Source organism: Nylanderia fulva, unplaced genomic scaffold (assembly GCF_048542155.1).
Source record: "Nylanderia fulva isolate GAGA-0341 unplaced genomic scaffold, ASM4854215v1 Scaffold183, whole genome shotgun sequence".
Taxonomy (NCBI): Eukaryota; Metazoa; Arthropoda; class Insecta; order Hymenoptera; family Formicidae; genus Nylanderia; species Nylanderia fulva.
The window spans coordinates 31759-58992 of record NW_028190088.1 but is presented as its reverse complement, the minus strand read 5'-3'; the positions used below and the strand labels follow the sequence as shown (position 1 = coordinate 58992).

The window sequence follows — 27234 nt, the reverse complement described above, 5'->3', positions numbered from 1 at the left end:
ATTTATATATAATCTACTGAATTCACTTCTAATATTATTATTTATTTGCGGGTTAGTTCTAGAAAATAATTGTTTTTAATTTTTTTAATACATATCAATTTCACCTTTAATGAACAACGAAAAATTAGTCACGGGTTATTCTTAAGTTATATGATTTACAATAATAAGAATATTAGATCGGCTCTTTTAATATAAAACACGATATACACCTTCTTCTCGGCCATAAAGTCTAACGCAATGTTATTGCGAAAATTAAGCAAGAGCATTCGCCCGGCAAGCGGAAGGTCTCGGGTTCGATTCCCGATTTAGCCAACTTTCGGACCAATATTTTTGTCGCCTATTTCTTTACAGGGGAAGTTAAAAGAGGAACAAGGAGAATTTTTGAGATCCCAACCATAGGATACAAATTCCCAGATTCTTTAATTTTCTTGCTTAATTTTCGCAATAACATTGCGTTAGGCTCTATGGCCGAGAAGGAGGAGGTGTATATCGTGTTATATGATTTATTTATTGAGTTTCTAAGTTAATATTATATATCGAAATGACTATGTAAGTTTTTACTTGTTAATCTATTGGTAAATAGACCTGACCTATTATATTGTATATATATATATATATATATATATATATATATACAGGGTAGTCAAAAAGTATCGGACCCCCCCAATATTTCCGTTCCCTTGCATTTTACAAGAAAATGTTTCAGACAAAAGTTGTAGGCTTTAAAAAGATCTATTTACTGATCTTATCAGTTTGACCTTGGATGGCGTCGCCAAGGTCAGATCGAAATTACATTAACTTTTTTAAATGTAACACCTAACTTTTTATTGCATATTCTTGTAGCTTATCTCGAGACCTTTCCAAAACACTACAAGAAAGTTTATTTTCGTTGAGTACTTTCCGAGTTGTGAGGCTTGAAAGCTACAGTGTACTGTAGTGTGGGTCCGGCCAGTTAAGGCAAGCGTGGCGTGTGTCCAGCCAGTTAAGGCAAGAGTGGCGTGTGGGTCCGGCCAGCTGGACCCACACGCCACTCTTGCCTTAACTGGCTGGACCCACACTACAGTACACTGTAGCTTTCAAGCCTCACAACTCGGAAAGTACTCAACGAAAATAAACTTTCTTGTAGTGTTTTGGAAAGGTCTCGAGATAAACTACAAGAATATGCAATAAAAAGTTAGGTGTTCCATTTAAAAAAGTTAATGTAATTTCGATCTGACCTTGGCGACGCCATCCAAGGTCAAACTGATAAGATCAGTAAATAGATCTTTTTAAACCCTACAACTTTTGTCTGAAACATTTTCTTGTAAAATGCAAGGGAACGGAAATATTGGGGGGGTCCGATACTTTTTGACTACCCTGTATATATATATATATATATATATATATATATATATATGTATAACTTAGCATAACTTAGCAAAAGAACCAGCGCAGTAATTGAAGCGCAACTTATTAGATTTAAAAAAGGTAAAAATCTTCTCTCGACCATACTGGCAAATATTATTTATTGAATCACAACGTTTCGACCCTTCTTTGAGTCCTTATCAAGTGATCTTCTCGAGATCATGCAAAAAAATCCTTCCACTTGTGTCTGGCGATTCTCAAATATCTACGTTTTTATTTTTTTACGCTCCTGGACCTGGATATGGAGCCCACACAAGTGGAAGGATTTTTTTGCATGATCTCGAGAAGATCACTTGATAAGGACTCAAAGAAGGGTCAAAACGTTGTGATTCAATAAATAATATTTGCCAGTACGGTCGAAAGAAGAGTCTTACTCTTATTATTTATATTGTTTAATATTATTGTAATAGAGGTGTATTAATAAGTGTTCCTGTAAGGGAATATCTGGTTAGTTCCGCTAGTTACGTGCTGTCTCTGGGGTCTCTAGATGATGCCTGATTGGTCGCGTGGTTAAGACTAGATAGAGGTGCTTGGTTCTTAGGCGGAGGACACCAGATCTGATGGTTTTAACTATTAATACAAAAAAAGTCGAATTAGAGCAATTAGTAAGATATAATGATTATTAATAGTCTTATTTCTACGAGAATATGAATAGCGTGCAATTATTATACCGAGGGCGAAAAAATTGAAATACTCGTAGACGGGATGTCACACCTTCCTCCTTATTTGAGAACAAATTACGATGTTTTCGTAGTAATTTGTTCTAAATCGTTAAAGCGATCTTTTATACGTTGATAATAATTTGGGGTATTTCTCAGTGTTTCTGCTTCGATATTGGATGAGGCATTTGAAAACCCGTTGATTGCCGTTCTTTCTGGCGAGGTTGAAGAACCTGCAGGAGCGGATGCTGATGATACATTATCTTCTGTTCCGTTATTCCTGTCATTTTTATCAACAGGTCCTCGTGCAAGGTGGAGCAGTAGGTTGGTGAGGGAGCTCCACATAGCTCCGAGCAAATGTATGCTCCATCCATAAGCAGTGTGAAGAGCGTATCCGTGGATGGCAGTATTGATAACGATCTTTATGACTCGAATGACTACTAGTATGCCAAATATTCCAGCGGTAGCGGATCCGAAGGAGATAAATCTGTTCCATACCCGGGAAGCTGCGCTTTCTGCTATTTTGTTGAGGGAGGCTTCGTCCAGTAAATTATACATGGAGACTACGTCGTTGTTAATAGAGAGGCCTGAAATTCCTCTGGCTATTGTATTAAGAAGAGCCGGCTTTTCAGCGGGAAACATAATATGATCTCTTAGTTTTTCTATGTCCTTTTCGGAATATATTCCGCTGATAGCGAGAGATCCAGGTGTCAGGTAGCCCCAAGATAATATTGTCATGGGCTTGAGTTGTTGCGGAGGAACTTGCCTTACTTGTAGTTCGGGTGCGAATTGAACCCAGGTGTCTTCGATGCGGTACATGGTTGGTAATTCGTAACTGCACTCTCTTTGATTGCCGAACTTGGTAATTATCCGTGATTTAGGAGTGAAGAATAAGAAGGAGTTGCGAACGGTAATGAGTAATTCTGTGTAACATTCCGTTGTTTTCCTCACCGTGACGTCCACGGGTATACATTTGATTACGTGGGTGATTTCTCTGGTGGTGACTGTCATGTACCCTGGTTCTTTCATCAGGCGGTATGCGAATTCAGGTTGCAGAGTTGCGAAAAACAAGGCGTTAGTTATAACTTGTCTTTCTAATTTACATTTTTGTCGCATTACATTGTGATATAATGACATCATTTGTTAGCGAATGTGTTTTTCTACGTATATAAATTTGGAGTTCATATACGTGAAAATGTCCAAGTTATCTACAGGAATAATTCCTCTTATTGCGAAGGTATCTCTTTTTTGGGTCTCGAGGATTTGGGAGAGGATTTGGGGAAGAATTTGGGATGTTCTTTTGGAGTAGGGTATATCCGCAGAGAGGCTGTTCCTTTGTTTTAGTCAGTGCGAAGGTGATTTCCTGAGTTGTTAAGCTGTAGATGATTGGAGACGGGTAGTTCATTGTGTCATCTGTAATTTTGGTTGCATGGTTCTTGTAGAGAACATCGTACTTAAATACTTATGAAAATTACAGGCGGATGTTGGTACAGGTTTTCAATAAGTGTATCCATCGTCTACATCAAGACAGAATCCTTTCTTTCGAGTACAGACGGCTCCAGATTTAAGTATTATTTTTCCGGAGTTTAGTCGAATAGATACATGTGACGATTTCAAGAAGACCTTGACGACAGCTTGGATCACGACATCGTCCCAAGTTCCGTAAGAGTCAAAATATGGAGTACCCTTACAAGTTCCGTCGTTGCTGATTCGTCCAGCCAGGATGAGGCTATGAAAGGTAGTCTGATTGATCCTTAGATCTTTGATAACGTTGCCGGATCCTAATAAAAAGGTGCCATCGTGAAACATTCTTAAACATAATGTATATCCGATTTCATGGATATAATCTGCTCTTCCGTTGTGGACTGCTGATATGCGAAAATGCATTCCACAATGAAAAATAGTTCTTGAGATTTCCACCTTGCATTGGATAACTTCAGCATGATTATAGTCCGAAAGTTGCAGTAATTGAATATACACGTCGCTTGAATTTAGTTTCCGCACGTTGAGGTTGCACTCTCCAACATCGAGCAATGACACTGACGTAATATTTAAGTATTGCCCGCCACAATCAAATCCGATAAGAGCGAAAATTGGACTTGCAAGCAATGCGAGTATCGCGATGTGGGTTAACATATCTGTAAATTTAAATACATTTTCATTTATTATAATTTTGTACAAAGCCTTTTGCTTTTCTCTCAATGTTATATATGTATATTATTAATTGTCAGGGTCGTTAACATACAGGGAAATAACACACACGTACACGTATATATATACGGATGTATACATTGTAATCGTTGATTATATTATACCGTCGGATAGATAAGGATCCGAGAAATAGGGCCGATGTAAGTGGCCGACGGCACACCTTCGGCGCGGATAGCGGGAAATTCGCGAAGACACCATAAAATTGTGTTTGCTTGGGCGCCAGGCGCGAGATTCGCGCCACTCTAAAAATTCACAAATCGGCAAAGAACTTTCATAAACCGTAAATCATCCCGCAAATTTCCGCGACGGCGATAATCGACTCGCTCAGATCGTCAGGGGGTAGAGGGGGGAGTTCGGACGGGAGAGAGAACGGAGTTCGAGAATGGCTATTTAAAATCGCTCAAATGTAATAATCATTGAATATATTTGAACAATAAGATGAACGAAGAACGGACAGAACAATTATAAAAGTTTGAGTAATATGTTGCATAAAAAAAACTAATATTCTTTCGATAAATAATGTGCACAACGGATAGCGGGAAAGGACGGTCGGAAGCGAGACGATAGATAGGCACTACACTCGACACACGCGTATCGTTAACAAAAAATATATTTCAACTATTAACAAAAATTACAATTGTTTTACCGCACAGAATTTACCAAAAGATAGCCGAGTCGAATGTATTAGAAATGAATGCAATAAACGAGAGAAAAGCCGGGTCGAAAATAAATTACTGACTGTTCCGCAAGCAGCGGTAATTAGACGAGAAAACCGAAAAAGACAAGCGATCTTTTTCGGAAAGTAGAAGCACACTCTATTCGCGACGAGCAATCGGAAAGAGAGCGCCGCGGTCACGAGAGAGGAGGTTTATATAGGCCCGTATTTCGAGAACCTTCGCGAACATTTTCCCTTGTTTGATCGAGATGTTAAGGGCGAAAGTACGTTTATGATAATTATTTACCTTTTAGCAAGTCATATTTTGTTGTTATTGGCACTTGGTTTTCTCTCCTCTCGCGCGACCGCGGTGTTTACGATTAAAAATGAAAGTTAACGCAAGCGCTTCTTTTTCGCAGGCGCGAGGTATATGTATACTTGTGCGGCCGAGCGCGATTTAAATAATATTAAAATCTGCCTGTTACAATTTAAGGTTTTATATACGTAATGCTAGTTATGTGCATGCTGCATGCTTATATTGCATGAATTTGAATGTAATATATTAATGCCCTTCCTTTCAGCTTTCTTTATCCGTTCGATTTCGAACATTCGCCCGCCTTGCAGTACACCTGCAATATAAGAAACGTAGCGCGAAAGTAAGGGCGCGCGTCTATTCACGCGCTAGCGAGTGACTGGCACGTGGAGCGCACGTGCTCCGACGGAATTTGTCAATGGAATGCTGAGCCGATCAGCTGTTTGTGTCGGGCGTCAGTATAGACGCGTGTCGGTTAAGCGTCGCGAAAATTCGGAACAATCTTTAGTGTTCTACCTGTAACAAAGTATGGTGATAACATGAGTGCAACGATATGACGGTGATGTGCAAATGAATGTGAATATATAATAGCGGAAAGTGTGAAGTTTTAAAATAGGTTAATCGCTTACGACGTGTGATTTCGATTCGAGTGAAACTTCGGTGCCGTCGGTCAAAAATACTAACTTGCTTACGGGTCGCGTCAAATTGGTATTTGCGGTACGTAGTTCGACCACGCGCACGTGGCCGTCGGATCCCGGGTGCAATCGCGTGATGCGCGCGAGCGGCCACCTCGTTGGTGGAGTATGCTCGCTTCGAAGCAAACAGCCGACCGATGCAAGCCTCCTGGTTGACTCGGGACCATTTTGGCCGATGGGCCAGCGTATGTAAGTACTCGCTGGACCACCGGGACCAAAAATGGTCCCTCATCTGTTGCAGGAGCTGCCAGCGAGATAATCGGGCCGAAGGTTCTCTCTCGAGCGACGGTTCCGGTACGGCGGAGAGAGCGGAACCGATTAGGAAGTGTCCCGGGGTGAGAGCCGCTACGTCCTCAGGATCATCGGACAGGGGCTGCAGCGGTCGAGAATTGAGGCAAGCCTCAATCTGTGAGAGCAGCGTCGCCATCTCCTCATAGGTGAGACGGGCATCACCTATTACTCGTCGCAGATGGTGTTTCATGGACTTCACAGCGACTTCCCACAAACCGCCGAAGTTCGGTGCCGCCGGTGGATTAAAGTGCCACCGGATTTTCTCCTGTGCGGCGAAGGCGGCGATGCGGCGTCCGTCGGCACTGGCAGCGGAGAAGAGAGCGCCTAGCTGCCTGTCAGCACCCACGAAATTGGTTCCGCAGTTGCTGTACAATGAGATGCAGACCCCACGCCTGGAGATCAGCCGGCGCAAGGCCGCGATGAAGGCGTCGGCGGAGTAATCCGAGGCTACGTCGAGGTGAACGGCTCTAGAGGCTAAACAGACAAAAACGACAATAAAACCTTTCGCTGCCTTGTGTCCGCGACCCTTAGAGGTTCTCAGCCAAACCGGTCCGGCGTAGTCGATGCCGGTGTGGAGAAACGGCCTGCTTGGTTTGACCCTTGGCTCCGGGAGGTCGCCCATGAAAGGCTGTGGGATGGCGGCTCGCCATCTTATGCACCTGACACATCGGCTGATGCGTCTCTTTACCAGCGAGCGACCTCGAGGAACCCAATATTCCTGACGTAAAGAGCACAAGGTCAGCTGCGTCCCGCCGTGTAGAGTCCGCTGGTGGTGGTCATCGACGACGAGGTTAGTAAATGTAGACTCGCTGGGCAGTATTAGCGGATGAGTGGCATCATACGGCAGGTCAGCGTTGCTGAGGCGCCCGCCGACGCGTAGAAGTCCCTCGCTGTCCAGAAATGGATTTAGTTTTAGCAGGGCGCTTCGCGACGGCAGCGGCGTTCCATTTCGCAACCGTCTAATCTCTTCTTTTAACTTTCCAGCCTGGATCAATCTCACCTAGGAGAGGCGGGCTTCCGTCAGGTCGTCGGCGCTGATTACGTTAGACTGGCTTTGAGTGGGACGAAGCTGGCGGTGGATCAGCCACCAGCGACGGCACCATGCAGTGATCCGCAGCAGTCTGGTCAGAGAAGAATAGCGCAGCAGCAATTCTGACTCGGGTTTCAGCTCGGCAACGGCGGCGGCGTGGGCCCGGACTCGTCGCTCTGGGAGGTCCTCCGCTGGAATCTCCTCTCCATTGTTTATCCACGGGCTGCTCTCCGTTGCTAACCATTCCGGACCTTGCCACCAGAGCGGGTGGTCAACCAGCTCACCAGGATATAGTCCCCGAGAAGCACAGTCCGCTGGATTTTCTCGTCCTGGTACGTGATGCCAGTGGGCATCAGGGATCAGCGTTTGTATCTCGCTGACCCGGTTGGCCACATAGGTGGCCCACGTCGATGGATGTCCTCGGATCCAGCCGAGTGTGACTGTGGAATCCGACCACATGTGAAGAGGTGCCCTTTCAGCTCCGATGATCGGCAAGGTGTGGGCGACGAGACGAGCCAGAAGAGTCACTGCAGATAGCTCCAGTCGAGGTAATGATACCTGCTTCAGTGGCGCGACCTTGGTTTTGGCAGCTAAGAGAGTCACCTTAGTAATGCCTTTTGTTTTGCTCTTCAGGTAGATCACCGCGGAGTAGGCACGCTCGGAGGCATCGGCGAATCCGTGGACTTCCAGCATTGATTCAGTCAAACCTCCCAGCCATCGAGGTACGATCACTTTTTCCAGAGCTGGCAACTCGCTCTGGAATCGCAACCATCTTCTAGCTTCGTCGCTAGGTAGCGGAGCGTCCCAATCCAGACCTAGCAACCAGGTAGACTGGATGAAGATTTTTGCTAATATCGTTGTTGGTGCCAGCCAGCCAAAAGGGTCGAACATCTTAGCTGTCAACGAAAGTACCGACCGTTTGCTGAAGGTTGATAGTGTGATAGCTTTGGTAGCGAATGCGAAGAGATCGTCACGTGGTTGCCATCTTAGACCGAGAGTAGAGTGACTCTCGCCGGGCAGCCACCATCTAGCCTCTTGTCGCAGACGGTCGTCGGGCTTCACTTGGTTCAGCAACAGCGAATGGTTTGCCGACCATTTCTTAAGCGAGAAGCCGCCCGCCCTGCAGATCTCCATCAGCTGTTGGATCATGACCTCGGCTTCCTCCATGGTCTCCGCGCCTGACAGGATGTCGTCCATGTAGACGTCGCTCAGCAGGATGAGAGCTCCCTTCGGGTAGCGATGTCCCTCATCCTCGGCAAGTTGGCGCAAAGTACGGATCGCCAGATAAGGAGCACAGGAAAGCCCGTAAGTAACGGTACTTAGCCAGTACTCCTTGACTTCGTCGTTGCGGCTCTCTCTCCATAATACCCTTTGCAGACTTTGGTCGTCGGGGTGCACAAGGATCTGCCTGTACATCTTCTCGATGTCAGTAGCGAAGACGTAGCGATGGCGTCGCCAACTCAGTAGGATGTCGGCCAGAGAAGGTAGTAGATTCGGTCCCGTTGCTAGATATCTGTTGAGGGAGTCTCCGTTTGGCAAGGAGCTCGAGCCGTTGAAGACTACCCTCAGTTTTGTGGAGGTGCTGTCAAGACGCAGGACCCCGTGATGCGGTAGATAGCAAGCTCCCGGACGCGTGGTAGTCGAAGGCGGAGCAGGCATCATGTGGCGCAGGTCTAAGTACTGTTGCATGAATTTGACATACATGCCTCTGAACTCGCTCTCTCGATCAAATTTCTTCTCTGTATGTTGCAGAGCCCGGCGGGCGGCGCGGATTGTTCCAGAGAGATCCGGCAGAGATTCCGTCGTGGGCAGGCGCACGACGTACCGGCCGTCGGCGTTGCGTGTGTGGTACTGACGATAGTGCTCTTCGCACTCCCGCTCGACCTTGGTGAAGAGCTGAGACGGCTGTCGAACCTCTTCCTGCTCCCAAAAGCGACGTACCAAACAGGTGAGGTCTTCCTCCACTTGGCAATGGTGGGAGGACATACGTTGGCAGCGTGTATTCTCGTTGATGGCTTCTGAGAGTATCCAGCCTAGCGAAGTTTGCTGTGCCACCGGTTTCTGAGGACCTCCCTTTTTCAGACCCTGGCGGATGATTAATCCGTGGACGTGGCGCCCAGCAGAAGGTCTACTGGATCAGCGGAATGGAATTCTGGATCGGCGAGCTCCAGGTCCCTGAGATGTGTCCAGGATTGCAGGCTTCGGCGGCATCCTCCGGAGAATAGAGTCAGCTTCGGCAAAATCAAGGCGGAGACGGAGTTGGACGTCTCACCGTTGAGCGCTCGAAAGGTGAGCTTGACCTTGCCCTTGGCGATTCCCGTCCTTTGCTCGCCGAGTCCATAGACGCTGACGGCGGCAGACGTGCGAGGCAGTCGCAGTCGTTGAACCAACCGCTCCGAAATTATGGTCGTCTCTGAGCCCTGGTCGATCAGAGCTTGGACGGGATGCCATGATCCGTGACGATCGAGGACGCGGACTCGAGCAGTGGCGAGCAGCACAGTGACAGAGGCGAAGGGCTGTCCTTGAGCCACGTGTGATGTCGTAGCGGTCTCGGCGTCGCGGAAGGCGTCGTGCAGAGAAGAGTGGTGCCGACTGCCGCACGTCATACAGGTCTTTTTTGACGCGCACTCAGTCAGCTGGTGGCGCCCCAGGCAGTTAGAACAGAGGTTCTGTTCGTGTACAAACTGCCTGCGCGCTGTAGCCGTCTTCTCTTTATAGCTGCTGCAAAACATTATGAAGTGGTCCCCCTGGCAACCGGCGCACCGACTTCTGGACCTGTCTTTCGGCTCAGTTTTCTTTACGTGATGGCTTCGTGTTGCTTTGGTATTGCTGCTGCTGTTGCTGTCGTTCTTCACAGGAAACAGAGCCTCTAAGGTATGCAGCCGTCGCTCTATGAATCCTTCCAATTCGGCGTAGGTAGGCGGGTTGGTGGTGTGGCTGATGACGCTCTCCCATTCGCGACGCGAACGATTATCGAGAAGCTCAACTACAAGGTGAACAAAGAGGTCCTCCGTGCGGTCGATGGGACGATCGATACCCTTCAGCGAACTTACGGTTGTTTTTACGCCGTGGAAGAGTCGCCCTAGCTCAGCTGCGGATTCGCTCTTCATTTTAGTAAGAGCCAGAAAGTTGTTGAGGTAGTTGCGAGTTAACAACCTCTTGTTCTCGTAGAAATCGCTCAACGTCTTCCAGGCGATCTCGTAATTTTCATCCGTCGTACTCAAATTGCGTATCAGTAGTTCCGCATCACCCTTTACACAGAGCTTGAGGTAATGCAGTTTTTCAACAGGTCTGGCTGCCTGGTTCCTGCCGATGATGGATTGAAAGAGGTCTCGGAAGGACGGCCAGTCTTCGTACTTCCCGGCGAAGGTCGGTGGCTGGATTTTTGGCAGCGCTGTCCGAGGAGCGGAGGTCGTTGGCGCGGCCGAGGTAGAGCTGGCTGCCTGCAGCCGCCGCTGGAGAGCGCTCTTTAGGTCGAGCATGAGGCCCTTATTCTGCAGGTAAGCTTCCTCACCTAATGACGGGATGTCTTGCTTGGCGTAGACATCATGTTTTATTTTTTCCACACGATCGGCTAGCGTATCGTTAATCGCGTCGAACTTTTCCCACAGCTTCTCGAGGTTTTGAAGCCGGGCCTCTACTGCGCCGAGGGTGATGTTGGCCTCGCCGAGCTTCCGCAAGTTGTCGTACGCGCGCGAGATCTTGCCGTATAGTACCGTGGCGGTGGCAATGATCGCCTTTGTTTCTGCCATCTCTCACACTGTCTCTCTTTTCCAGAAGCACTGGTCACCGACACTTAATCACGATCGCTTCCGTGGCACCGGATTGACAGGAGGTTCCGGATAAAGATCCGGCTCGAAGGACCAAAAAATGTGCACAACGGATAGCGGGAAAGGACGGTCGGAAGCGAGACGATAGATAGGCACTACACTCGACACACGCGTATCGTTAACAAAAAATATATTTCAACTATTAACAAAAATTACAATTGTTTTACCGCACAGAATTTACCAAAAGATAGCCGAGTCGAATGTATTAGAAATGAATGCAATAAACGAGAGAAAAGCCGGGTCGAAAATAAATTACTGACTGTTCCGCAAGCAGCGGTAATTAGACGAGAAAACCGAAAAAGACAAGCGATCTTTTTCGGAAAGTAGAAGCACACTCTATTCGCGACGAACAATCGGAAAGAGAGCGCCGCGGTCACGAGAGAGGAGGTTTATATAGGCCCGTATTTCGAGAACCTTCGCGAACATTTTCCCTTGTTTGATCGAGATGTTAAGGGCGAAAGTACGTTTATGATAATTATTTACCTTTTAGCAAGTCATATTTTGTTGTTATTGGCACTTGGTTTTCTCTCCTCTCGCGCGACCGCGGTGTTTACGATTAAAAAATGAAAGTTAACGCAAGCGCTTCTTTTTCGCAGGCGCGAGGTATATGTATACTTGTGCGGCCGAGCGCGATTTAAATAATATTAAAATCTGCCTGTTACAATTTAAGGTTTTTATATACGTAATGCTAGTTATGTGCATGCTGCATGCTTATATTGCATGAATTTGAATGTAATATATTAATGCCCTTCCTTTCAGCTTTCTTTATCCGTTCGATTTCGAACAAATAACGAATGGAGCACACTGATCGTTCGTGGCGGACAGAGAGTTTTAAGTGACACCGAAATACAAAGAAAGCGAAGCCATAATTTTTATTTGGACGATACTGTACGGCGTATGTACGGCCGAGACGCGGCGCGTTGTTATTATCCCGCGCCTTTGAGAAGACGCGGAGATATCAGGTGACACGTGGGACCCGGAAGTAAACTTGCACGCCTACGTGTCGAATAATTATTAACGCACGAGACTTAATAAGGTCCGTGCGAAGCAATTGATTCTAATAATTTTGGCAATACAAAACCTCCCGTAAACTATAGTAGGTCCCGCGCGATTTCCCTTGAGATCGATCACACTGTGTCCTCCGCACAATGTCACGAAGATCGAAAGGATACTCGAATAATAATATGCGCGAGAAAGAATACGCTATATTTCTCATACGTGACTAGAGACAAGATTATATTCTACAATCTTTAACTTCTAACGGACGAAAGACGACACCATAATTACGGGACGAGATTTTAATTCTAACATTGATATAACAAAATCGCGGCGACTGTCGGCGTATCCGCGGGAGAGAGAGCCTCTCTTAATATGCGCGCGGGAGAGAACACGCGGTCGGTCGGGCGCCGGGATAAAATTCTACGCGGAATAAATTTCTCAATTTTCTCGTAATATCGCGAAATGACACTGGTGAATATTAGATAACCGGCCGCGGCCGTGACACGCGTCTTTCCCGAACAATTTACTCAAAAATTAGCAGCTTTACAAGAATAAGGCCGTTCGTCTCATCGGTAGCTGCAAGCTCTTCGATGCTTCGGCATCCGCAATCAGGAACCTTCGCTCTCGGCCACGTTCCGCCAGACAGTGACGAGCGAGACGCCTGCCGTGATCACGCCGATAAAAATTTGGGCATTTTCCACCCGTGGCGCTCCTTATCCTGGCAGGGCCGCCGGGCGTCCCGCGGGGCCCTGCGAATTCGCTCGATGCTAATTTCTCTTGCCGTTCCTCTGTTCTCCCGCCTCGAGTTCCGTTGTTCCTCTATATAATTCGTCGGGAAGAATCCCACGAGCGCGCCCCTTTGCTGTTCCTCCAAAAATCCGCCAGATCGATTTATTGATCAATTGCGAATTTTTGTATGTCTGGATAGGCTGAGGCTCGAGGTAGTGTATTTCCCGCGTCCTTCGTTTCCGGGGCTCTCTCGCCTCTCGCGAGAGAGTGGACATCCCCGTCTCTTGCCGGGATCTCTGCGGAAGAAGGAGTATTTTATGGCGGTATCTAGGTTCTTAAAGGGAGGAGCAATTAGGAAAATCTGTGTGTGAACAATATTTACCGGGCGTGATCCGGACGTGGTGGCCTCTGCTCGGTCCTCTTCGTCCTTTTCGTCCTCTCCGTTCTCTCACTCTCTCTTTCTTTCGATTTCTCCGGTTGAGACACGTACCCTATGCAAAATTGCTCGCCGAAAACTCAAAAATCGCTTAAACAAAAATTATAAATAAAAGTAATTTGCGGGACGGATGCGCGGGGCGCATTTTTCTACGCGGAAGAAAACGCAAAATTTATTTTTCGGGTGCTTTCTCTCTCTCTCAAGGTTGGCGAGAGAGCAAAGGTTTCCGAATTTCCCGTCTTCCCGGCCGGGCCTTCGACCGTTGTGACGGACAAAAAAAATGTCACGTCACAACATATACATACGCATATATACACATGCATATATATACGCATATACACACAATCCGCAGCTGAAAATAATAGTAATTTAATAGATTAGCATTTTCTCTTGCATTTACTTATTTCCGTAGGGGGGTGAAAGGGTTATTGAAATTAAATCTCAAATATGAGATTATTTCATATTTTAAATCTTGGCCGTGACCAAGTAAAATTTGGTGCCTTGTGCACAGATACTTAATCCTAACGAAAAATTTAGTTTCGTTAGGATAACGCACTGTCATCCGCGAGTTGGCTCTTACTGCCTGTCTTATATCTTTAAAGTTATATTTATATTACAGAGCCTTGTTAAAACTCTTAGTTAATAGATTAGATTTTTCTGTAAATAATAATAATTTATTAATAAGGAGTAAATGTAAAAGAAACTCTATAGACGTCAGTGTTGTATATCATAGTCATTGTTTTCAGTGGTAGGGTCATTTGTGTAAGGGAGGGGTAAGGCCCATCCTACGGCACGTCGCATGTTGCAGTCGTCATTACAGTTTGGACTAGCGTCGAGTTCAGTGGTGTTATTCTTTAATGAGAAAAGAAACATGTGGAGATATAAAAAAAAGGTCGGAATTTTAAACATTCTTTATTATCCGCCAATCGAGGATAGCGATGAAAAAAGGAGGAGAATTACCGTGAAGGTACATCTGCCGTACGCGGTAAGAGTAAAAATTTTATTTAACATTAATTCAGATGAGTTTACGTGGTTTTTAAGATTTGAGTGCTATTTATTACAACTAATCATTTGGTGTTTGTAGGAAGGTTCAGTAACGCAAATAGACAATTTCATGAGTATTTCGCATAAGTTGCAAAAGGTAGAGGATCGCAAAAAATGGAGGAAGGAGATCGAGACGGTGTGGGAGAATCGGGAGGAGGGTTCTTTCAATTTGGAGGAACTCTTTGAGCTGGAGCTCCCGAAAGATACTTTTAAGGAGGTGGAAGAGTCTTGGGTGTCTGTGGTGAGCAGACATGGGGATCTGTGGAAGTTTGGATCTCTCGTTCTCCCGAACCACCCTTGAAATCCTAATGCCAGTTGGTGTAAGTAATAACATTCTATAACGGAGGCATGAATTAATATATATAAGTTATAAATTTCGTTTATTCCAGGCGAAGATCATCTCAGATGTGGACGTCCGAGGGTTCGTTAACATGAGGAGAGGACGCGAGATCCGTTGGGCTAGGATTAGATCGAGGAGAGCGATGGAAGCTTTGTGGGAGAGTCGAGGCGAAGACATCTTTAGTTTAGGGTGATTGTTCAAACAGAGCGTTTCTCGCAAGAGGTACCAAGCTCTTTTGGTCGCTCTGCGTAACTCCTCTCCCCGGCTCTATCAGGTGAGAAAGAGATTCTTTCCTTTAAGTATATGTTTGTTAATAGTGTCTGTTTTGTCCTATTAATAATTATTTCATTTATTTGACGAGAAGACCGCTCCCTTGATCAAAAGTCCGGTCCATCGTCGGGTCCTTCGCCAGCTTGATCGTCGGACCAATCGTCAGGCTAATCCTCCGACTAATCGGGAGACAAGTCATCCTGCAACCGCCATTGTTCTACCAATGTGTCCACTCTGTGGGCGGAAGAGGTTGGAGGTGTAAAGGTAAGTTTTCCTTGTTTAATCTAGAATATATGTATGTATATAAATATGTATTGTATATTCACTTATTACGGTTATTTTAATTTTGGTATGTTTGTATTGTTTCAGAGATGACAGAAATCGGGATGGGGTGAGAGGATCGGCTCTAGGAGATGGCAACGCGTCTCTTACATGGGGCGATTGAATTAGAGGGGCGACTGAACATACAAGACCGGTACTACTGTGGAACTGTCCTCGAGAAAGGCCCTCCTTGTAAAATAATAAGAAAAATCTATAGTTTTATAAATATTTACATGAAATACTTGAGTCTAAATAAACGATTTTCTCACCATATTAATTTAATTCGTTAGAGCTTTTTACACGTTATCTCATAAATATATTTATATTCTAATAATACGACCTTATTTTTCACGTTTTCGCGCTCTTTAATTTTTTTTATTTTAGTTGATTAAGTGCGTGTAACCAATTCATCGGTAAGGGTAACATCCCAGCAAACACCGATATATAACTGTTACATTGCTATAATAAAACGGAATGTAACAGATAATATAACGTGTACGTTACATGTAACATCCATGTTAGTTGTAATTTCCCACTCATAGATGTAACATTTTTAATATAACATATATTACATTGTAGTTATATTGTAATTATATATCAAATAGCACATTGATGTATTGATAAGTTAGTACTATTGGGACAATGACAATGTCCCAATGTATAATGACAATGTAACTACAATGTAATATATGTTATATTAAAAATGTTACATTTATGAGTGGGAAATTACAACTAACATATACGTTACATGTAACATGCTTAAATACTTACATGTATATAACATTTATATACCGTGTTTGCTGGGATCAGAGTAGATAGTTGTAAAATTGTGATATCTTCGTATTTCGGACAGATAAAAGATAGTACCGAAATGCATGAGGGTAATTACCTGTTAGTAACCAAACGTAGAGTTAAGTTAAATCATATGATAATTCTACACAACGTACGAAGGAAATGTTATATATATATATATATACAGGGTGGGCCATTTTAAAAAATACGATCGATTTTTTCGTAAACTAAGCGAAATATCGAAAAATGGTTCAGACATGTGTTGTATGGTTTCGAAGGGGCTATAAAATGGTGCCATTGGTTTGACCTTGGATATTTATTTGAAGATCACGTGAAGGTCACCTCAATTTTTTTAAATGGCACCTATTTTTTATTACATGACTGTTTCGTCACGTTTGGAAAACTCTCGTTTTCCAAAACGCTACAGTCAAATGTTTTTCCATTGCGTACTTTTCAAGTTATAAAGCTTAAAAGTTACTACATTTTGATAAAAATACAAAATATTTCTTAAAATATTCATTTTCCGATAGTCTCATTTTACATGCTCCGACCAATCAGGGCAAAGTCCAAGCATGATCCAGCCAGTCAAGGCAAGATACGAACACGATCCAACCAGTTAAGGCAAGATACAAACACGGATCCAATCAGTCAAGGCAAGATACGAACACGGATCCAGCCAGTCAAGGCAAGATCTGGACACGATCCAGCCAGTCAAAGCAAGATACGAACACGGATCCAGCCAGTCAAGGTAAGATCCGGACACGATCCAGCCAGTCAAGGCAAGATACGAACACGAATCTAGCCAGTCAAGGTAAGATTCAGACACGATCCAGCCAGTCAAGGCAAGATCTAAACACGATACAGCCAGTCAAGGCAAGAAACGAACACGGATTCAGCCAGTCAAGGCAAGATAGGAAAACATAACTTCTTTGAGTTTGGCAATTGAAAGGGCAAAAGCCATAAAAATAATTCAAGGGGAGGATTACGAGAAAAAGAGAGGAAATTTTAATTTTAGTAAAAATTTTTCGAGTATTGGAAAAAAGAACGCGCAGGATAATAAATTAGAAGGTGAACGAGATGAAAAAGATAATAAGAAAGAAAATAACGGAAAAGGGAATTGGCCAGGCAGCAAATTTAGCACCGGCCAAAGGGAATGTTGGACGTGTGGGAAAACGTGTCGGACATTTTCGGTACGAATGTCCTATTGAGAAGGGAAACTTGGTTTAGCCGAGCTTAGCGGGGAGAGTTTGGCTTCTGTGAAAAATTCTTCGGAAACTGTATTAAATGTTAATAGAATTAAGAATAATGATTATTTCATTTTTAAAGGAAAAGTAGATGATAAAGTATGTTCTTTCAAGGTTGACACGGGCTCCGATGTTTCCATAATAAATAGCAAATTTGTTGATAAAGAGAAAAGAAAGATTTGTAAGAATTTTGTTAATTTGAGATATCCCACTGGAGAAAAAGTTCGTGTAGAGTTTTGGGTAAAAGTTAAAGTTGAATTAGGGAAATATTCGTTGAAAATTCCAATGTTTATTGCAGACATAAATGATGAATGTCTTTTAGGAATAGATTTTCTAAAAATGGTAAATTTAGAAAAAATCTTTGAATCGGCTTTTGGAATTCCAAGGTTTGAAAAAGAAATAGCTAGAATTAAAGATTCTTTTAAAAAAGTTCCGATCCCCTTGAAAGAACTCTATGAAACGAATTCTCAACATTTAACTGAAATAGAAAAAGAAAGTTTTGTCGATTTTCTTAATGAATTTGATGATTTATTTTCTGAAGACATTATTGCGGGAAATTGTAATGTTGTAGAACATATTGTAAATGTGCGAGATTCTCCTCCCATAAAACAGGTTCCTCGTAAGATTCCGATTCAAATGAGGGAAGAAGTCGATAAGATTTTGGAGGAAATGAGTTCACGTGCAGTGATTGAAGAGTCAAATAGTCCATGTGTTTCTCCTGCTGTCATGGTTAAAAAGAAGGACGGTTCTATAAGGTTCTGTGTTGATTATAGAAAATTAAACGAGGTGACTATTAAGGATTCTTATCCCCTTCCCCGAATTGATGACATTCTTGACCAGCTAACAGGTAATTCTTAGTTTTCCACTCTTGATCTTAAAAGTGGGTATTGGCAAATTAAGATCCGTCCCGAAGATAAAGAGAAAACGGCTTTTTTAATAGGTAAAGGATTGTGGCAATTTACAATTATGCCCTTTGGGTTGTGTAACGCCCCTGCAACATTTGAACGTCTTATGGAAAAAGTTTTACAAAATTTATTATCAAAAATTTGCCTTGTATATTTGGATGATGTGATAATTTTTGGGAAAAGTTTTACTGAAATGATAAACAATCTTAGAACAGTATTTTTACGATTAAGAGAAGCAAATTTAAAAATAAACCCGAAGAAATGTGTGTTATTTAGTAAAAGTGTAAAATATTTGGGTCATGTGGTTTCTGCGGAGGGCGTTGTTACAGATCCCGATAAGATTTCTGTTGTCAAAGATTGGCCAATACCTCACACAAAGAAACAATTACGAAGTTTTCTGGGATTCTGTTCTTATTATCGTAAATTTGTTAAAGGATTCTCTTCCTTAGCTAAGCCCCTTTACATGTTGACAGAAGGTCAAACTAAATACGTATGGGGAGATGAATGTCAGAAAGCTTTTGAAAAGTTAAAGTTTTTATTATGTTCTTCTCCAATTCTTTCTTTTCCGAGAGAAAAGGGAGAATTTTTATTAGATACTGACGCGTCGAATATAGGAATCGGTGCAGTGTTGTCTCAGAAACAAGATGGAGAAGAGAAAGTAATTGCTTATTTTAATCGTGTGCTTAATAAAGCCGAACGAAACTATTGCGTTACTCGTCGGGAACTTTTAGCGATAGTAGATTCTATAAAGTTTTTTCGTCATTATCTTTTGGGACAAAAATTTTTAATCCGTACGGATCATGTTTCGTTACGATGACTTTTATCTTTCAGAGATTTGGAAGGTCAATTAGCTCGATGGATGGAAAGATTACAACAATACGAGTTTGAGATTATCTATCGTAAAGGGATTTCTCACAATAATGCTGACGGATTGTCTAGAAGACTTTGTGAATCAAACAATTGTCAATATTGTGCAAAAGTGGAAAGAAAAAATTCGGAGGAGAGGGACAAACAGTTTCTCGTATAGTGTTCGAAGGCGAAAATTTGGAAAATTGACGTGAAATGCAACGACAAGATCCTGACATTTCATTTATTCTTCGTGCCAAGGAAACAAAAATTCGTCCCCCACGCTCAGAAATAGTCGGAGAGGACATTTCAACTCTAATATATTGGTCGTATTGGGATTCTTTGATTGTGAAAAATGGGATCCTCTATAAAAAATGGGAAGCTCCAAATTTAAAATCAAGTTTTCTCCAACTCGTGGTTCCTCGAGTACGAATAAAAGAAATATTAGAGGAAACACATGATTCTCCAACAGGAGGACATTTCGGAGCCAATAAGACTCTAGAAAAAATTCGAAAACGATTCTTCTGGACAACCTTTTTTTTTTTTTTTTTTTTTTTTTTTCGACGGGAATGTGCTAACACATATCCTCCACTTCGGGGGAAGCTATGGATTATGTGGGGATGGTTAACGCCCAATGGCGAAAGGAGGACTGAGGGCCCTCCCCCGACCCACTAAACCCGTCGGTGGTCTTCTTGATGCTTGATGAGAGCCTCCCGGGATCGCTTTTCGCATGCAACCGGTAGACCCTCGCATCCGCGCCTCTTGTGCGCCCGCCTCTCATGAATGGGAAGGTGGGACCACACCACCTCCCTCTCCATCTCTGGGGACTGTGTGCAATGGATCCGAAGGCCCCCCGGCCTGCGAACCCACAGTCCCCCGATCCTAGATTAGAGGCTCCCTCCGTCCCCCCAAGAGGATTAGGATTCGGCCTCGCCTCCGGGATCCCTCCTCGAGACTTCCTCTTAGAAGGAAACCTCGATAGCGGGAGGGGAGAGGACATTTGACCTATGGTCAATCGTCGTCCTCTCCTGTCCCGCCCTGCCTTCTTTGGGAGGGGGAAGGATCACGTGCAATGGTACTCCAAGCAAGCTTGGGCACCTGTGATCCCCCCCTCTTCCCTGCCCAAAAGCTGCGGCTCCCCTCGACCCCCAAAAAGGGGGGGCGAAATCGGCCAACAGCCCGCAGGCCTGCATCTTAGTCCCTCCCCCCCTCCCCCCCTAAAGGGAGGACAAGGGGGAAAAAGACCCCTTAGCAGAAGGGAGGGGGACCGCCAATCCATGATCAGCCCTGTCCCCTCCGTTCCACCCGCTCCAATCACCTCCTTCTCTCGTCCTCTCCCTCCTACCCAGTGAGGCACGGGGGTTAGGGAAAACGGCCATATGCCCTTCTTCTGCACCCCCTTCTACCTCTCGATCCTTTCCTTTTGGGATCTGCATCTGGATCCCTCTCCCTCTCACGCTCCGCTTCCTCCTTTAAGGACCTGACTCCCTCGCAGAAAGATGTCATCCCCTCGAAGGCCTTCTCACTCTCGGTCATCTTCTTCACCACTGTTGGCAGAGATAGATCCTCCCCCACCGAGTCCATCAAGTCCCGACGCTGATTTGCCCACTCCGGACATTCCTCAAGAGTGTGCTGCGCCGTATCTCGTCCTGCACCACAATGGTGACATACCGTCGTTGGTTCGCGATCCACAATTTTGTGCAGGTACTCACCGAAACATCCGTGTCCGGTGAGCACCTGCACCAGCCTATAAGTAAGCCCTCCATGTCGTCTGTTCACCCATTCTGACAGAACCGGGCAAAATGCCTCTACAACTCTTAAGCCTGCAGTGGCTCCTTCAAGCTTACCTGCCCAATCCTCTATCAACAGCTGTCGAGCCCGTTGTCTCCGCCTCTCAATTGCTCTCTGTGTCGGTTTCTCTCCCCTCCGACATTTCTCCTTCCGCCAGCTATACATATTGGCAAATGTCTCAGCCATCATTGCTCAAGGGGGAGATCCCGCAAGTACGCACGCCGCTTCGCCAGCGGTAGTTCTATACGCCCTCGCGACCCTGACAGCTAAAATCCTCTGCAGCCCTCGCACTATTTGCAAGCTGCCCCTGCTAGCTACCAGTCTGTCAGCCCATATCGGGGCCCCATATAGAACTATGGAGCCTATTGTCGTCATATAGAAGCGGCGTACCCTATCTTTAGGGCCCCCTATATTTGGCAACAATCCTCCTATATCCGAGATTGCCGCCCTCACACGGGGAGCTAAACGGCTAAAATGTTCCTGGAAGCTCCAATGGCTGTCCAAAATCAGCCCCAGGTATTTAAGATGAGACCTGACCTCGATGCGAACTCCTTCGATCGTCATGTGCGATTCAGGCGGTCTCTGTCTGCCCTTTTTGGCAAACCAGATGGCCTCCGTCTTGTGGAGTGCTACTTCGAGTCCCAGCAAGCGGATGCGGTCTACAACAATTGTAATCCCCAGTCTAGCCAATCTGGTGGCATCTTCCCAGCTTTTTCTTCTAGCGAAGACCAACGTATCATCAGCGTAACATGTGGTGCTGACCCCGGGTACCAAGGCCCCCCTCAGCACCCAGTTATAGCCAAGGTTCCACAAGAGTGGCCCTAGGACCGACCCCTGTGGAACCCCGCATGTCATCTTCTTTGTACATCGCATTCCGTACCGTCCTCGATACGCTATATGTCTATCATTGAGATAGTCCCCAATTGTCCTTCTGATGTATTCAGGCACCTGGTGATATTCGAGTGCCTTCGTGATGCTATTCCAGGGCAAAGTGTTGAAGGCATTGGCGATGTCCAAACTTACCGCCAATGCCACTTCACCCCGGGACACTGCCTCCTCCGAGAGGGTACGGACTCTCTCTATGGCATCCATTGTGGATCTACCCTCCCTGAAGTCGAACTGATACTCGACCAAATTGGGACCCTCTCGTTCTAAATGATCAACAAGACGGGCCGCTAAAATTCTCTCCAAGAGTTTGCCAACCTCATCTAGCAAACAAATCGGGCGATATGCAGACGGCGATTCTGGTGGTCTCCCTTCCTTGGGAAGGAGTACTAACTCCGCCTCCTTCCAGATGCTCGGAAACTTGCCCTGCCTTAGACATTCGTCGAAAAGCCTCATTAGTCGGCCGCCTAAAGATTCAATGGCTAATGCCCAAACCTTGCCTGGTACCCCATCCAATCCCGGTGCGGTATTCTTCGACCGCATTCGCTTAACTGCCCTCTTAATTTCTCCTGTCGATACAGTTAAGTCGTCCGTCCATTTTGCAGGTAAAGCCCGTCTCGCGTCCTCCTCCTGACCTTGATTTGCTCTTGTTGGGAAAAGAGTCTTCACCATATTCTCCAGTATGTCAGGATGAAGGTTCTCCGTGACCGCGGGAGCACCAGATCACAGTTTCTTCCTTACAATTCTATATGGTCGACCCCACGGATCATCATCCAGTGTCTGTATCAGTTCCTCCCATGCTTGAACCTTGGCTCTCCGGATGGTTGCCTGCAGTGTCTTCTTAGCCTCCTTGTATTCATCAAGGAGTTCACGTTTCTCCTCCTCTGAGTGTATGCGTCGTCGACATCTTACAAAGCGGCGTCTTTTCTCACTACACCTTTTGCGCAAGTCTGCAATAGACTCAGACCACCAGTAAACCGCCCGTTTTTTGCTAGTGCCTTCGATTCTTGGCATTGACGCGTCACATATCTGCGATAGTGCTTCCCTGAACCACTTGGCTTCATTCTCCACCACATAGTCTTCTTGCGGAGATTCCTCCCAGGCTTTAGCCGTGGCAGCAGCTCTAAGAGCGTCCACGTCTATGCGTTTAAGCGCCCAACGTGGTGGGCGAGGGCATCCCCTCATGTTCCTTCTCTGCTGTGCCAGCTGTCCCAATGATGGGTACGCTATCACCATTTGGATATAACGGTGATTGGACAGTGTTTCAATGTTCTCTACTACCCTCCATTTTCGTACACGTCTTGCGGCCGTATGGGTTCCAAACGTAATATCTACTATTGAACCCCCATTATGCCGCACGCATGTGTATACCGTTCCTCGGTTACATATATGGAGATCTCTTTCCGCCATTGCGTTAGGATCTCCCCCTTGGCATTGCTTGTTGCTGAGCCCCACTCAACTGCTTTGGCGTTCAGATCGTCCATCACAAGTATCGGCTTGGGGTTGAATCTGTTGAGAACTCTATTTATGCTCTCAAGAAATCTCTCAAATTCATCCGTATCCCGATTTGGTGAGAAATACACCCCAATGATTATTATTTCCCCCCATTCAGCTGCAACGTATCCCTCACCCTTTTCTTTAAGAGCCAAGGGTGGACCGCCAGGAAGAGACTGCCCTACAATCGCCACCTGCCCATCCTCATCACCCAGCCATCCAGATCTGTTGGGGTGAACATAATAAGGTTCGGCTGCCACCGCCAAACCGATGTTCCACTCCGCCAGAGTCTGGACAAATAAGTCCTGTGCTCTGGCACAGTGATTCAGATTGGTCTGCAATAGTCGTCCTGCCATCTTAACCTATAATCATGGCCTCCTCCTGGCCATTCATCACTTGTTTTCCTTCTACTTGGGGCAACTTAGATGTTCCTTCCTTACTCTGGCTAGGGTTGGCCTCAGATCCCTCCTTGGCTTTTTTAGTCTCTCTAACCTTCACATCCCGTTTCATTTCGGTCTTTCCCGTCCTCTTCCCCGCCCCCGCATTCGTGTTTATTTTGTTATTCGCAATGCAGGCTGGGCTGCCAATCTTATGGTTGGTGGGGCGATCTAGGTCCGCACACTTTGCACACCTTGGTGCTTCTCCACATTCCTTGGCTTTGTGGCCAATTCCCCCGCATCTATAGCACGTGCCGCTTCTATCTATAGGAGCCTTACACGTGTATTGGGTGTGTCCCACATCGAGACATTTAAAACACTGTAGTGGTCTAGGTCCCAGCACTTCGATTCTAGCCGACACCCATCCCACTGTCACTCTTCCCTCTTCCGCCACTATCTTAGCAGCCTTTGCCGGGCATTTAATCCACACAGACCCGAGTCCAGATGGCCCTCGGTTAATGTTGCCTACCTTAACATATTCTTCAGCACACCTGCCTTTTTGAGCTATAGCTCTTGCTACATCTTGCACAGTGACCGAGTCATCTAGGCCTATCATACGCAGTTCAGCAGACTTCATTGGCCTGTTGACTCTTACCCCTCTGCCTTCCAGAACTTCGTTTAGCTTCATGGATAGCTTTTCTGCCTTCATTTTGCTATCCTCTCTTGGGGATTTACCTTCTCCTGGAATTTCATAGATGATGGCTCCCGTAATAGCTCTTTTGGGTTTGAGAGCTTTGATACCCATCTCTTGCAGATTAACTTGGTCGCGGACCTCTGCCAACATTTCGCCTAGGCTCTTCTGCTTGGGTTGGTCACCACCTCCCTTCTCCCCTTTATCCTTATTGTTCAGGGATATCACTATCGCTGCAGTTTTTGGTGGCTTAATTACCACCTTCTTGTCAGCTTGCCTCTTAACATTATCTGCTTGCTTCTTGGTTTTGTCTTCCGACTTCTTGCTCTCTGCAGTTCTTGCATAAGACCCTCCCGCCGACTTAACTGTAGTGGGTGGTTTGTCTACAAGTGACTTCACACCTTTACCCTTCCTTTTTACTACTTCAACCCATTCAGCTTCTGGTGCTTTCCTAGCAACTGCTTTATTAGTTGAAGTTGTATTTGCTCCATTGATTACTCCCTCAGACTTAGCTTGTGAGGTTGTTTTTCTACCTTTTTCTCCCTTTTCCGGAGCCTCATCTTTCTTAAGTACAGCGTCTTTTCCCTTCTCATTCCTTCTTGGGATTTTAGATAGTGCACTTTGTGTCACCCTTGTTTCAGCTACCAGAGTAGAAGGATTTTGGTCTCTCTTAGTGTTAAGAGAAGGTCTTATAATCCTCTCCGGAGGTAACCTTTCTTCCAACGCGTCCATTCGAGCATTGATCATTGTTCCTACTTGGATTATTACTGCTCGGATCCATTCTTTCTTGTCGTTCTGAACGACTGGATTTCCACTCATTATATTCTTATTCTTTTTGCCTGTGTTTAGGGGCGAGAATTCGTTCACAATTTCCATACTTTCATGGAGAGGTTGGTTCTCAGGCATTGTCCGGGATTTAGTTTCTTGTCCACCTAATGCTTCTGTCACCATCTTCATATTTTCCTTTAATAAGGTAATTTCTCTTCTGAGGGACTCCATCTCATTTCTTAATCGGCCGTTTTCCTTTTCAGGCCGTATGCACTCTTCATTTTGGGTGCGGCTTTTAAGCACCACAAAGGCCTTTTTAATTTCGACCGCCGCTTCTTTTAGCATTTTTTGCGTAGTGCCTTTATAGTCTTTTTTAAGGCTTGCAACATCCATGATCAGTTTGACACTTCTGTTTACAGTTGTGCCAATGTCAGCCTCCTCTTTTCCGTCGGTTGTTTCTATAAGGACATTTGCCTCTGTAGATTGACCTATCTCTTCTGGTTGCCCCATGCTCCTAGTTCTTTTGGGGTCCGTCCAGTTCTCATAGAGTTCCTTCTCGGCGCGAATATCTAGAAGTCTTCTCTCCTCATCAGCATTCTTCTTCTTAGCCGCTGCCCAACCTACATATTGCCATGTTGTGGGTTTACGTCCTCTTTGTTTCTTTTCTTTGTTGTCTTCCACTTTCTTTTTAGGCATAGTTGTCCTATCAGCCAAAGAATCTTCTGACATGCTTTCCGTGTCAGCTTCCCCATCTATTGTTGAGTATCCTTTTTCTCTCTCTTCAGCACAACCTTCCGCCTCCGTAATTGATCTTACGGACGGTGATGGTGATAGAGATGTCCCTCTACTATCGCTTTTCCTCTCGACACTTCCGCTTTTATCTGCCCTTCTCATTGGGTTTGTGCGGATAGTTTTACGCCTCTCACCTCTCTGTTTTTGGACTAGAGATTTTCCCCCAACTTTTGATGTTGGAAGAGTTTCTTCTACACCTCTTTCGCTGGTAGCAGTCCCTCCAGACCTAGTTCTATGCTTTAGTGGCGGGAAGTTTTTGTTATAGAGCGCAACTACCTGCATGTCCACAACTTTTGGTGTTGATTTGTCCCCAGCTCCTTCTTCTTTCTCTGTTGCTATCTCCTCAATAGGAGAGGGAGCGCCCTTCCTTTTCTCTTGCTCGGTAATGGTGGTTGGACTTATATGGTCGTCTTTTGTCAACATCACTCTACACTCCAATGACCTGACGAGATTGGTAGTATCCCATCTTTTCCTCTCTTTGACGAGTATAGTTTTACTCTGATCTTCTTGTGTTGGTTTTGAATTCTCCATGGAAGAGTCTTCATCTACCGCCACTTCTTCGTCAGAAATTTCACGTGGAAACCTTTTTTCTTCCTTCCTCGAGGGCTTTTTGGGCTCATCTTTATTGTTGTTATTTTTAAACATGGACTTCATCTTTGCTTTATCCCATTCCCTGGCGAGGCTCTGCCGACCGGCGTATCTCCCTCCCAGCCGGAGACACCCCGAAACATGACCGGCCGTGTCCCCGACCGGGGCCCCCGGGACTCCGGGGGGGTCGGCATACACCCATACGGGAAGGACCAACAGCCATCCCCGCAGGGTCCCTGGCCCCTTACACCACCATGGGGGTTTTTACTCCTCCATGGTTTTTCAGGGGTCCCACTCCTCCGACAGAGTGGGTACCTCGCCAGGTGGCGCCACCCAGGGGGCCCCACGGACGCTTTGGACAGGGTCGCCGCTCCCCGGCCCTGCTCTACACGCCGTGGCGACCAGCTACCGTGTTACCCCTTGTCGAAGATTTTCGACGAGGGGGTGCGCCTCCCCGATCGATCGGTTTGGAAGGGAAACGGTCCCGACCGACCGGGGATATTCTCTCTCGCCGCCGGGCCCCGCCTCGGAAACGTCCGAGCGGCCCCAGCGGCAGGCGGCCGCGGCACCCTCCGGGCTAAGCCCCTTGGGTAACCCCTTCGGGCTATGCCCCTCGGGTAACCGCGGCGCGCCTTCTCCGCCACTCTCGGCCCGGATTCGGAAACGTCCGAGCGGCCCGAGGATGGCATGTCGCAAGGACGCTGGGACAAGAGCACGCTCTCCAACCAGCACCCTGCGACCTCCCTTTCGCCGTCGAGCCCCGCCTCGGAATATGTCCGAGCGGCCTCGACGGCTGACACGCGTGGTCCCCTCCGGGCAATGCCTCTTGGGTAA

At 45.8% G+C, this 27234-nt stretch overlaps 5 protein-coding genes and 1 long non-coding RNA gene across 6 annotated transcripts; 2 read left to right on the top strand and 4 right to left on the bottom strand.

Annotated features, from left to right (window-relative positions):
- Positions 1–2141: 2141 nt before the first annotated feature.
- Positions 2142–3092, bottom strand: LOC146723595 (uncharacterized). The gene has a single exon (XM_085481596.1). It carries the CDS (start codon positions 3090–3092, stop codon positions 2142–2144), a length of 951 nt encoding a protein of 316 aa, XP_085337722.1.
- A 2654-nt stretch (positions 3093–5746) lies between these two features.
- Positions 5747–8917, bottom strand: LOC146723594 (uncharacterized). The gene is made up of 3 exons (XM_085481598.1): positions 7271–8917; positions 5927–7228; positions 5747–5758 (listed from the first exon to the last, which is right to left on the bottom strand). Exons 1-3 carry the CDS (start codon positions 8915–8917, stop codon positions 5747–5749), a joined length of 2961 nt encoding a protein of 986 aa, XP_085337724.1.
- Positions 8918–8941: 24 nt separating this feature from the next.
- On the top strand, positions 8942–11328 carry LOC114927930 (uncharacterized). The gene is made up of 4 exons (XR_003818975.2): positions 8942–9206; positions 9341–9547; positions 10548–10758; positions 10870–11328. It is a non-coding gene; the product is annotated as an uncharacterized LOC114927930 (long non-coding RNA).
- A 2714-nt stretch (positions 11329–14042) lies between these two features.
- Positions 14043–15500, top strand: LOC114927925 (uncharacterized). Its single transcript, XM_085481592.1, has 5 exons — positions 14043–14237; positions 14337–14616; positions 14686–14910; positions 15001–15170; positions 15276–15500. Exons 1-2 carry the CDS (start codon positions 14052–14054, stop codon positions 14595–14597), a joined length of 447 nt encoding a protein of 148 aa, XP_085337718.1. The 5' UTR covers positions 14043–14051; the 3' UTR covers positions 14598–14616; positions 14686–14910; positions 15001–15170; positions 15276–15500.
- A 6913-nt stretch (positions 15501–22413) lies between these two features.
- On the bottom strand, positions 22414–22926 carry LOC146723593 (uncharacterized). The gene has a single exon (XM_085481597.1). It carries the CDS (start codon positions 22924–22926, stop codon positions 22414–22416), a length of 513 nt encoding a protein of 170 aa, XP_085337723.1.
- Positions 22927–23024: 98 nt separating this feature from the next.
- Positions 23025–23540, bottom strand: LOC114927928 (uncharacterized). The gene has a single exon (XM_029299002.1). It carries the CDS (start codon positions 23538–23540, stop codon positions 23025–23027), a length of 516 nt encoding a protein of 171 aa, XP_029154835.1.
- Positions 23541–27234: the final 3694 nt, after the last annotated feature.

Excerpts from the sequence above, each read along its gene's own strand:
- LOC114927925 (XM_085481592.1), top strand. The coding sequence starts at position 14,052 with ATGTTGCAGTCGTCATTACAGTTTGGACTAGCGTCGAGTTCAGTGGTG. Across the intron at positions 14,238-14,336 it reads AGGTACATCTGCCGTACGCG|GAAGGTTCAGTAACGCAAAT; the intron begins GTAAGAGTAAAA and ends TGGTGTTTGTAG.
- LOC146723594 (XM_085481598.1), bottom strand. The coding sequence starts at position 8,917 with ATGCCTGCTCCGCCTTCGACTACCACGCGTCCGGGAGCTTGCTATCTA. Across the intron at positions 7,229-7,270 it reads CCACTCAAAGCCAGTCTAAC|GTGAGATTGATCCAGGCTGG; the intron begins GTAATCAGCGCC and ends CGCCTCTCCTAG.
- LOC146723595 (XM_085481596.1), bottom strand. The coding sequence starts at position 3,092 with ATGAAAGAACCAGGGTACATGACAGTCACCACCAGAGAAATCACCCAC.
- LOC114927928 (XM_029299002.1), bottom strand. The coding sequence starts at position 23,540 with ATGGCAGGACGACTATTGCAGACCAATCTGAATCACTGTGCCAGAGCA.
- LOC146723593 (XM_085481597.1), bottom strand. The coding sequence starts at position 22,926 with ATGGTGATAGCGTACCCATCATTGGGACAGCTGGCACAGCAGAGAAGG.